This window comes from Bos indicus x Bos taurus, chromosome 3 (assembly GCF_003369695.1).
Source record: "Bos indicus x Bos taurus breed Angus x Brahman F1 hybrid chromosome 3, Bos_hybrid_MaternalHap_v2.0, whole genome shotgun sequence".
NCBI classification, from domain to species: Eukaryota; Metazoa; Chordata; class Mammalia; order Artiodactyla; family Bovidae; genus Bos; species Bos indicus x Bos taurus.
The window spans coordinates 78,357,379-78,369,935 of record NC_040078.1 but is presented as its reverse complement, the minus strand read 5'-3'; the positions used below and the strand labels follow the sequence as shown (position 1 = coordinate 78,369,935).

General features: G+C 35.8%; 1 protein-coding gene across 2 annotated transcripts in view; it reads right to left on the bottom strand.

The window, feature by feature from the left end:
- Window positions 1–255: 255 nt before the first annotated feature.
- C3H1orf141 (chromosome 3 C1orf141 homolog) overlaps window positions 256–12,557 on the bottom strand; it is a 51,312-nt gene continuing 39,010 nt past the window's right edge. Inside the window, exons 7-8 of one of the 2 annotated variants that reach the window (XM_027536951.1) lie at window positions 3,532–3,715; window positions 256–1,308 (exon numbers count right to left, since the gene is read on the bottom strand). In XM_027536951.1, coding sequence (XP_027392752.1) covers window positions 721–1,308; window positions 3,532–3,715 — 772 coding nt within the window. In that variant the 3' untranslated portion in view covers window positions 256–720. Of the gene's footprint in view, window positions 1,309–3,531; window positions 3,716–7,849; window positions 8,608–11,284; window positions 11,353–12,557 lie in introns of those variants that run through there. The other variant, XM_027536950.1, reaches the window with a different exon arrangement.

Below are 12,557 nucleotides of genomic sequence, written 5' to 3'. Positions count from 1 at the left end.
TACTGTTTGAGTTAATGAGAAGTTAATGAATAAATAGAATAGCAACTGATTTAAAATTTTCAATCTTTCATAGGATTTACTACCAAAATTATTTAGTTACTAAGGATCAGTTGTGCTTTTAAATTGTTTAACAATTCAGAAAAAAGTCAAAGTCACACTTGATAAAGGCATTATATATAGTAAAGAAGTTTCAACATTTACTAACAAAAAGATATTTGAAATTTTGAAAAGCCTTTTAATTTCATGAATTGCTAATATAATATTGTAATAGTTTCCATCAATTATCTAAAATGCTTTTATACAATTAATTCCACATCTATCAAGTTAATGGTATATTGTTTTATTTGATATCCAGTTATGGAACAAAGTTTTTGATGTTATTTGGCTTCCAATAGCAAATATCCAGAGGCAGTCTATACCATTCTTGGTCTTGAATCATACTTAACTGTAGGAATGCTGATGACTGAGTAATCTAATTGAGATAAGAGAAATTTCAGAACTAGTTCCTCTTGGTGATCATTATTTCCTAATTTTATCCTCTTATTTACTAAAAATATTATATCACTGTTGGTTTGTAATTTCAACTTCTACGCTTTGTTCTCTTCTACCATCCACTAGAATATTACCATTTAGACAAGAATTTCTTCTGTGATCTTCTAACTTTGTTATTTGCTTCTTGTTACCCCCAAAATGCTGAATAAACAATATTTTATGAGGTGCTTATTTTTTACTTGACAAGTTTAACAAATCATCCAATGGTGTTACATTATTTATTTTATGGACTTTGAGTATATTTCTTGAAGGCTTTGAGTAATATTTGAAAGGTGAGGCACTGAATTCGCTCACTGGTTTTACTGTAGAAAACATTTTTTCAAATTTTCCAGTTTTAGCACTCATTCCTTGAATAACAGTTTTATCAAGGAAACCCACAAATTTTTTTGTTAAGCTAGAAAATGTCTGTGAAAAATTATAGAGTTTATCCCAAGATATGTTTTCGAATGTCTGCTTCCTAGTTTTCTTCCTTAGTTTATCATCTACAACCCTATCGCTGACTTTAAAAGATATTGCTGGTATGTCTTTCTTCTGTGTTGTAGGCAGAGTTCTTTGGGTTTTGGAAGGAGTAATAGATTGATCTCTAGCTACAGATTTAAGCATTTCACAATTTCTTTGTAAAACAACATTTGATCTTTCATATGGGCTGCCATTTCCATTTTTCATAAAATGGGGAGGAAGCCTATTTTTTGTCAAAAGTAACATTTGTACATATCCAGCCTCATGGAACATTATGGGATTTGTATCATTTTTCCCCTGTGGATTAAGGAAAAGAGTCTTTGTTATCTGTCTATTGAGGCAAGAAGGCTAAGTAGTTTAAAACATAAAATAAAATGGCAAAATATTCTAAAAGTAACTACATAGAAGTTTTTACTATAAGCAATAATAGTATTTAAACCTAACAAAAAGATGTCCTTGTGTGTTATACACTTCCTTCTCTTAGTACTCTGTTGCAATGTTAGGGGTAAAATCTGAACTTCTGGCCTCCTAAAATTCTTTCTGAAATAGCATGAGATGTAAAGAAATGTTTGGTGCTGTCACTGGGTAATATGACATTTGGTAGCATGGAACATTGTCCTGGCATTTCTTAGGTTTCCATGCCCAGAAATAAGCAGCATACCAAACAATAGATTGAGTCAAAGATCAAAAGAAACTGATTACATAACTAATTATAAGCCAAAATTACAAAGTCTGAATATCCTAATAAATTCAGAAAGTGTAAAATTTTCTTTAAAAGACTTACATTCGTTATTGTATCCCAACATATAGCACAATTTAGCACAATAAAAAGTGCTCAATATATTACATCTGTGAAATAAAAGAGCCAAAGTAGTAGATTGACTTAAAAATAGACTATTTTTATCACACAGTAGTAGCAAAATCTGTATGTATGATCTACTCACTGAACTCTCTTACACATTTCCATTATAAGATAAAAAATTAAATCCACAGATTACTCATCAAATATAAATATTACCAGTATTTAGTTTGTAAACTTTAAGTCAATGATTGCTACTTTTCTTTTAGAAATATAATTAACAAAGTAAGAAATTAATGATCATCTAATTGTATATTAATGACCTAAGTGTGAAAGGCATATTAATACTTATGATTACTGAAAAAAATGACAAAAGATCTAGTTTTTTAATCCACCAGTGATGCCAATGTTACCTATTTAGCCACAGTAGTAGAGGTTTGTCAAATTTTTGGTCTGTCCAGTACCTTAGGGAATGTACCCTTGCATACATGTTCAGTCCCTGAGTCTGTCTGACTCTTTGTGACCCCAAGGACTGCAATCTGCCAGGTTCCTCTGTCCATGGGATTTCCGGGGGAAGAATATTGGAGTGGGTTGCCATTTCCTTCTCCAGGGGATCTTCCTGACCCAGGGATCGAACTCTCATTTCCTGTATTGCAGGCAGATTCTTTACCACTGAGCCACCAGGGAAGCCCAATGTACCCTTGCTGCTGCTGCTAAGTCGCTTCAGTCGTGTCCGACTCTGTGCTACTCCTTAGACGGAAGCCCACCAGGCTCCCCCGTCCCTGGGATTCTCCAGGCAAGAATACTGGAGTGGGTTGCCATTTCCTTCTTCAATGCATGAAAGTGAAAAGTGAAAGGGAAGTCTCTCAGTCGTGTCCGACTCTTAGCGACCCCATGGACTACAGCCCACCAGGCTCCTCCATCCATGGGATTTTCCAGGCAAGAGTACTGGAGTGGGGTGCCATTGCCTTCTCCGAATGTACCCTTAGGTAGAGGCAAAAACTCGCTTTATCAGCTTCCCTTAAGATTAGGGCATAGGCATGTGGCCTAGGCTCTGCCACTTGGATACACTTAAGACAGTCTTCAGTTCAGAAAAAGCAAGCACTGTGAAAAGCAGGCATTGCGAAAACTGTTCTAGTGAGGCTGGTGATAGATACAGCTAGCTGAAAGGCAGCAGTGGGCAAAGTTCTTAGAAGCAGTGTCTACTGCCCAGCATCAGAATTGTAAACTTCTTTTGTCTGTGACAAGAGCATGGGCCCCAGTAGAGCAAGCTGTGGCTGTAATAGGGTGAGTCCTGATTGGATAGCTTTCCAGCCATATTGTCTGTCCAGCATTCCTAGAGACTCTGAGCTACCAAATCACCTTTAATAAAAGCTTCTTCTGGTTGAAATAGAATAGATTGATAGAGAAGTGAAACATAATCAACTCATTAAAAAAAAAACACCATCTTTGTTTTATATTTCTTTTATAATCAAGAAAATTTGATAAATCCTTCATAAAAGGAAAACACAAATTTTTCAGCTGGTGCCAAGGAATCCTCTGGTTGGGAATGGAGGTTCTAAAAAGAATATTAAGAATCCATGTTGTTGTCACTTCAGAATATGAAGCCAAAAGGTAAGAAGAATTTATCAAAGATTCTGGTCACTAGGATACGATATGCCTACAAGTAGTAATAATACATAAGTTTACTGAACAGTAGTATAAATAGATGTTTTTATTACCGTGTGAGAAGTTACTGTCTTTACCAGACCAATGTCGATTATCTTGGCATCTGGCTTTATCAGTTCATCCTCAAAGCACAATGGGAGCAGGCTTTTCTGTCTTACTGAATACTCATTTAGTTGATCATTTCTGATGGATTCATTTTCTTTTGTACTAAAATAATTGAAATCAGAAGATTTTATTCTGAAAATGAGTAGAAGTTCAGCATAAATGTTTATAGGACTGGTTTCAGCGTATCCCTTCTTGTCTATCTAATCCATTCCTCAAAATAACTGCTGCTAATATCTCCCTCAGATCCCCTGCCATACTTTCAACCTGATAAGACCATCATTTGCTGCTTGGTTTGTGTTAGAAAAAAGCAAAAGCAGGGGTGGAAGCAAGGCAGTAATACGTGTGTCTCTTTGGTTTTTGAGTGGGGAGGAAGTACATTATGTAGGTTGAGGAGACCAGCAAAGGAAGACAGGTATATTTGCCACATCTTGTTGAGATTCTGGGACAATAGTTCTTTTCCAGGAGCTTCCTGCCAACACAGGGTCACCTTAGCTTTATTATCAGGATGAAATGATGTGGTCAGGCAGAATAGCTTTCATTCCAGATCTCCATGGGTCCAGAAGTGACATGAAGACCCGGATTAGGCTTGCCAACAAGCTTACTATCACAGGGGTAAGCCGCAGCAAAGGCTTCCCTTGGGTGAGGTATAAACAGACAGTCTAAGAACAGATGAAGACACAACAGGAACTCACTGAGTTCTACTGTTCTAATGATACCTGAGAGTGGACCCTATCCAAGTTCAGAGAGAATAGGCTGTAAGTTCATGAACCACAAGTGTCAGTAGCCACAGAACATCTAGAAATGAGGCCAGCAGTCCAAAGGCACTGACCAAGATCGTTGGCCAAATACCTTTTTCTCAATGTCACAAAGTCCAGTGAGTCCCTCGCTCAGATACCATCATAGAAAGAAACAGAAGAGCTGTTTTAAACCTAAAGTGGCTGTGAATTTTTGCTCCAATAACATAATCTTCTGAGTGACCAAACAATTCAAGTGATTCCCTAGGTTTTTTGTTTTGTTTTTTTTTTCCCAGTTTGAGCTGAAATTTTAAAAGATTTTCATAAAAGGTACATATGTATTATGGTATTTACAAAATATTTTGTATAAAATATTTTACATTGAAAAATAACATACAAAGTACTTGGTTTCATGCTTGATCTGTAGCAGCTGTTTAGTAAAAACAAATAAACAAAATAGAACTGGAAAAGACTGAGATCAAGAATCTAATGTTTGGCTAAGACAGATCAAACATAAAACAGGTCTTGGAGATTTTTGTTGCAGAAAGGCATTCCCGAATTTGCAAATCTCTCTAATATGTAAACTCATCATTAGTCAGTGAAAGTGAAAGCTGCTCAGTCGGGTCCAACTCTTTGCGACCCCATGGACTATACAGTCCATGGAATTCTCCAGGCCAGAATACTGGAGTGGGTAGCCGTTCCTTTCCTCAGGGGATCTTCCCAATGCAGGGATTGAACCCAGGTATCCCGCATTGCAGGCTGATTCTTTACCAGTTGAGCCACTAGGGAAAGCCCAGTAGGAAGCCTCAGATGGTTAAATACTTGGCACAGAGAGAGGTCATTTAGCATATGCAAATGGTCAGTTAGGTCTTGCCACTTGGCATGAATAAAGTGTCCAAGATTGAACTCTTCCAAATATGACTGCTGGCCACTCCAGCATTTCTCTACTTTCTTAAATATGTTCCCAGACACACATGTTGTAAGCAGTAAATTCAGCTTTTTCTCTTGCTCTCAAGTAGTTTGTATTCTATGCAATGTTTCCCTTTTTCCCACATAGTGACATTTTAGTTAGTATTCTTTGTTCAGTATACCAGGATAAACACTTGAGGACACTCATAGCCTGGCTACCATACAGCCTCCTGAGCAATCTTTAAGTGCCTAAAAGATTTCAGCACACGTATAACTCTCTGAGCACAAAAAATTGCCACGGTATATTAAAGTCAGTTCATTCAGTCTGTTCTGTTTTCTTCTTTACACCAATTATCTCCATGTTGGATATCTTTTCTCTTCTGTTAATATACTATCTTGTCTAATCCAATCATATTTTTATCCTTTCATATTGCATTGCATGCGATTTTCCTAAACTTGCTCTTTAGATCCTCAGTTTGGCTTACTCCATGTTTATTCTACTCCACTACTTTTAATATATCTGTCAGTTCTGCATCATCACTACTTATTTCCTTAAAAGTATTGTTAACTCTGATAGCACCATTTCATCCTCAGCAATTATCTTTTGTATTTTCAAATCTTATTTCATAGGATCTTTATTTTCTTTGATTTCTTGAGCACATGAAGCAATTATTGTCTAACTTTTCTCCTATTTCATGGGTTACACATTTAGTCAAAATGTAGCCATTAGCCATATTTTAAATTATTTCCTTTGTTGTAGAATTGTTGATAGGGGCCATGTTTTGTTTTTATTTTTTTCATCTACTTACCTTTGAATCAGGACACGTTAATCTGGCCTTGATATTATCCCCCAAATAATAGGGGTATATTTTCTTGGGATGTTCTCTCTGTTTACCTGAATATTATTAAATTCTCTCCTTAAAAATTAACAGGTAAATCCAGATATTTTTACTTTACATTATCAGTGTGGGCATTCAGCTATCTGAGTAAACTGGTAAAGGAGGTGGAGCCCTGAAAAATCATGAGGAAATTTTCCTGAATGTTTTGTGAAACCTCTTCAATGACTCTAATTTGGTAGTAGTGGTGGGTTCTCTGTCCATTTACAGGTGAGTTGCCACTGAGATCCAGTTTTTTACCTCTCTCTTGGGGTAAGCAACTCAGTCTGGTGAGGAATTCAATCAAAGAATGACTGCATGGCTCTTGGACTGTTAGATGGGGGCATTTTTTTTTTTTTTTTAAACAGTATCTAGGTGGCTATTACTCACACTTGCAAAGATGATTCCTAAAAAATTGCATCTGGTCTCTTCTGTTACCAATTCTCCTTTTAAGACCTTGTTCCTCCAAGTTAGGAGGTTTTCTCCCTAACTGAGAACATCCAAAGCAATCTTAAAAATACTGCTAACACAGACTTGGAATGCTGTGATTTACAGTGAGGAAAGGGATCCCAAAGGGGAAGATTTTCCATATTCATATGATTCATCATTGTTTATAAACCTTTTTCTTTGAGTGTGTGAGTGTGTTTGTGGTGGGAGTCGGGGCTGGGTAGGGAAATGGTGCTTAACAGAAGTATTTTCAGAATATTTTCTACTGGCTCCTTCAATATTCCCCCCCTCCTTTTTTATAGAACAGGAATTGTGCATTGACTTCTGTAGTCTTTTCAGACTTTCATATGTAATACATAGCAGATTTTCTTTGAGTTTGAGATAAACTGTTCTAGTTTCAAGTAAATGAATTTTTCTTCTCTATTTTTCTTCTTTTTGTTACTTACTTTAGCCAGGATAAACCTGTATGCAGGTTGTCAACTTTCCCAAAAGTCTTAATTTGGAACTTTGATAAAAGAATACAACACTTCTTCTGTAGAGAGACTCAAGAAATTTTATAAAGAGAAATTTGCTTTCCTGAAAGAGTAGAACAGTTTGCCACTGCTGTTAAGGAATACTTCAGAGAGAATGTGATATCTCAGTAGAATCTTAAAGGATAAGTGGTAAACAGAGGGTTGCCTACTTAAGACTCCCCCCACCCACTTTTTTTTTTTTTTTTTTTGCTAACAGAACTCTGATCCTATTCATTTTTCTCCAAGGGAGGTTGGGCTCCTTCCTAAATCAAGGGACTGAATCTTGAATGCGCTAAGGCTGTGCTTTTCAAAATGTGACCTACAACCCATCAGTTCAGATACTAAATCAATTTAGCATCTCCTGACCAACATCTTAAAAAGCAGAAGAGAGTGTGTCACATAGATCCTTAGTAGTAACTATTCAAAGCACTAAAATACTGTAATCAATTTCAACTAGTAGAAAGACAAATACTTAGGGATCTATGAATCTGAATCTTCTGCTCCATAGATAAAGACATCAATCTTTGTAATATAAAAAGTATTAATATTTCATACTGTGGATCATATTAAAAGCAGATAATCATTTATTGGTTTTTAATTTTTATTTTTAAAACCTTTTTATTTTGTATTGGGGTATAGCTAATTAACTATGTTGTGATGGTTTCAGGTGAGCAGTGAAGGGGCTCAGCCACACATATACATGTATCCATTCTCCCTAGAACTCCCTCATTTTAGGTATGGGTGCATGAAGCTTTTCTAGCCAAGGAGACACCAGAGGAGGTCTTTAGATGGCGTTGGAGAGCATTTTCCTCATTTTTACCAAAGAGTCAAAGAGCTTATCTCTTTTTCATTGGGTGTTTCCAGTTTTGTTGAATAGTAGTCACCATCTTATATGGCAAGGCTGTAGGACATTTTATAAGATAAAGACACCTTATCTAGCAAGGCTAGAAGGACAAACTACTTGGTGAGACAGTTGAGGAGGACTGAGAAGCTGCATATGCGATGACATCACTAAATACCTGAGTTAACCTGGAGCTGCCTTACTGATGGACTTCTTGCTATCTGAGACGATTCAAGATAAATAGGAATCTATCAGGTGGAGAAGTATGTTCTAAGCATAGAGAATAGATTGGGTCAAATCACATAGCCATTGGAACAGACTATTTATTCATTGTGATTAGAATCAGTAAAGGACAGAATACACGGCCGGAAAGATATTATATGCCATACTCAGGAATCTAGACTTTACCATTTTTGGAATAGAGTCTTCAGATGTTATTAAGCAGCAAAATAACATGTCATATGATTAGACACTGCTATTTCTTGGTTAAAGGTTTCTGAATGTTTATATCTTAAAGTTAGATGCAGTTAAGTTTCAGTTATTTCAATATAAACACACAATATCTATACCTGTAAATAGAGTCTTCTTTCTTGTATGCATGAGACTGATTGCTGGGTACAGAAGAAAAGACCGTAGAACACAATGTTCTTCTACATTGGTGTCTATGCTGTGAATATAATTCCTGGAAGGGCTTAGCATATTCTGTCTACACATGAAGAAAAGGAGAAACTATTTTAGAAATTATTTTTCCATGTCTATATTGATAAATACTTTTTACTTGAGTATTCACATTTGGTATATCTAACTATGATAACAAATAGCTGTATGCACTAAGTTGCTTCAGTCTGTCCAACTCTTTGTAACCCCACGGACTGTAGCCAGCCATGCTCCTCTGTCTATGGAGTTTTTCAGGCAAGAACACTGGAGTGGGTTGCCATTTCCTACTCCAGGGGATGTTCCCGACTCAGAGATCAAACTTGTGTCTTCTAAGTCTTCTGCATTAGCAGGCGGATTCTTTATCACTGAGCCACCTGGGATATATATACATATTTGAATAGTGCTGGGCACTCTCAAGTACTATATAGATTTTTACTATTATTATCATTTGCCACAAGAAAAAAGAAAGGCAACTAGGAATTCCAGAAAAAGTACACAAGACAGTCAAGGTCTAAACATGAAGGAAACTAATGGCATTATTTTTTAGTAACTTATGGAGAATAATGTACCCAATGAGAAGAAACACAATTCTAGCACATTACTTTATTCTACAATAAACAGTTTAAAAAATATAATAATAAGTTCTGATTATAGTATTTTTAGTTTTAGAATTAACCTACAGGCAAAATATAAAGGCTTAATCAGAGTTGAAAAATGAATATAATCATTAACCTCAAAATATAAGAATAAATATACACTTGACCTAGGGAAGATGATGTGGAGGAAAGGCTAAACGTGCTAAGATCTTTCATGTGATGTACAAGAGAAATCAGGAGTTATTGGTTACAGTTAATAGGAAAGAAGAACGTATTTAGATATACTATTTCAAGGTACAAAAGTTAAAATAGAAGAAGCAGAAAAGCAACTATCATAGATCCAGAAGAGGAAAGAGGGAGAGAGGTGAGATGTAGAGCAGTATAAACAAGCTAATTCAAATTTTTGTCTTTGATTATGTAGTAAACACTGCTTAAAGTGAAGTTGCTCAGTCATGTCTGACTCTTTGTGACCCCATGGACTGTAGCCTACCAGGCTTCTCCATCCATGGGATTTTCCAGGCAAGGGTACTGGAGTGGATTGCCATTTCCTTCTCCAGGGGATCTTTCCGACACAGGAATCGGACCCAGGTCTCCTGCATTGCAGGCAGATGCTTTACCCTCTGAGCCACCAGGGAAGCCCCAATACTGCTTAAAATTGATAAATAAAAAAAATAGCAGTAGAAGCTCATTCTTTAGAATCATAGTTAATCATAAAAGGAATTGAAACCGCCAAAGATTAAACTTGATTGCTTCTGCAAAGAGGAAATTAGAACAGGAAGAATGGGTGGAAGGACTTAGTGCTCTTATTAGCCACATGTCAATAGGATAAAACTAATAATCCAGACACTGTATTTTATCAATATTTTTTAAAATTATAAAAAGCAGTAACTATCCAACAAAATGATAATTTGTTATTAATTATGGTGCAAAGTATGTATTTCTTCATGTTTCATTCTCCATATTTGCAATAAACTGTGTTAATAATAATTAACACCTAAGAGACTCTTTTTGAATTTCCTTTGATGATTCTCTGTATTAATTTCTTTTTCTAATAAAACCTGAATGATTTCCAGTCATGTTCAATGGTCAATGCTGGTTGGGCACTTTACAGGATGCCTGTGTACCTCTGCTCAAGCAGTCAGCGAGAGTCAGTAGTGTTGTTACTACAGACATAGAGAACACACTTGGGGCTGCGTAGAGGGAGAGGTGTTGGGGAGGGATGAATTGGGAGTTTGGGCTTAGCAGATGCAAACTATTATATGTAGAATAGGGCTTCCTAGGTGGTTCAGGGGGTAAAGAATCTGTCTGCGATACAGGAGAGGTGGGTTCCATCCCTGGATCAGGAAGATCCCCTTGAAGAGGGAATGGCAACCCACTCCAGTATTCTTGCCTGGAGAATCCCGTGGACAGAGGAGCCTGGCAGGCTACAGTGCATAGGGTCACAAAGTGTCAGCCACAACTGAAGCAAATAAGCATGCAAGCACCACATATGTAGAATGGATGAACACCAAGGTCCTACTGTGTGGCAAGAGAATCATATTCAATATCTGTGGTAAACCATAATGCAAATGAATATGAAAAAGAATGTATATGTATGTATAACTGAATCACTTGGTTATACAGCACCAATTAACACAACATTGAAAACAAGCTATACTTCAGTAAAACAAATTAAAAAAAAAATTTCCCAATAGAATTGTTTCTAAACCTAATATAATCATCATTATTGTAATTCTACGAGCTAAATAACTATAACAAAAATGGTCTTGGCTACATATCAAAAGATTAACAAATGGATGCATATTTTCATATTCTAAATTAAAATAAAATAGTTAAGTTATGTATGTAGTTTTCTATGAGGCCTGTCTTAACAGACTTTATGAGAAATGCTAGTGCTTCACACATTCAATAAATAATTTTTACTGTATTGCCTGTAAAACAAATATATTATTTTCTTTATTATTTCCATATTTAAAGTTTTACATAATATAAGAGGTGAAATCATTTAAAATTTTGTCCTTCTGAATCTTAAAATTCATTTGAATTTCAGATTTAGAGAAAAATGCATAAAACTATTAGAGATAATCTGTATTTCTATTAAATAACTGTAAGTATACAAATTAAACCTACCTCAGGTATATCCTTAAGATAATGAAAAGATCTAATAGATCTTGATTTTAGATATTCTTCTACTGGCTCTAAAGAAACAAATCCAAACATAAATGATATTTCTATATTATTAGATTACTTCTAATTTAACTCAATAAACCATTTTCTCTACTTGTAAATATTTTTGGAAATGCAGCTTGTTAGAACTAAATATATTCTAGAATAATTTTCTTTTAAAACAAATTTCTATTAACAGAATATAACTTTCAGTTACTTACTGTTACATAATAATAAAGCTCTATTTTCTTAGAAAAAAACTGATTTCTAAATAGAATCATACTTGATAGTCAAATCAATCTCTTCATTAATTTCTTTGAAAAGAGAATTATTGCCTTCAACATGAATCCCCCAACTCCAATTAGGAATTTTCCTAATTTGGATTATCATTTAACAGATTTTTTAAAAAGTAGGTATAATGTAGGGTCAAGCATACAGACTTTGGAGGAAGATAGCCTGGGACTTCTTGGGTTTGCAGGAGACACAGAATCAATCCCTGAGTCAGGAAGATATTCTGGAGGAGAGCATGGCAACACACTACAGTATTCTTGCCTAGAGAATCCCATGGACAGAGGAGCCTGGTCAGCTGTGGTCCATGGGATTGCAAGGAGTTGGACATGATGAAGAGATCAAGCAGCAGAGAGTCCCAGACCTGAAGCTTGCTTCTGTCAGCAGCAACAGCAGCAGAGCCTGGGACCAGAAACTACTTTCCTGTTTGTGAGTTAATTAGTTTCAGAAAAATCATTTCCCTCTGAGTCTTAGTTTCCCCTTCTGTTAAGTGGAAGCAATAGTACTTATGTAACAGGGATGCTGTGAGGATTAAATAAGATAACAGATGTAACAAACTTATATCTGCTATTCCTTCGATCAACAATTATTTGTAGATCACCTCAATGTGCCAGAAACTGGTGTTGGACTCTGAAATTGTGATTTCTGCCTAATGATGCACACATTTTAGTGGATAATGCCGAAAAGAATTAAATAAAGAAAAGAGTGAAAAATTGAGATGCATGCTGTGACATAGATTTTGGTGAGAAATAGCATTAGGGGGAGGTATAATTTATCAATAGATAGAGTAGTTGCCATGGATTGAATGTTTGCGTTCCTCCCAAAATTCATATGTTGAAGTTATAGTTCTCAATGTGTTAGTTTGGGGAAGTGGGCCTTTGGGAGGTAATTAAGGTTTAGATGAGGAGATAAGTTAAATAAGCAGGGTGACAATATACAGCCTCGATGT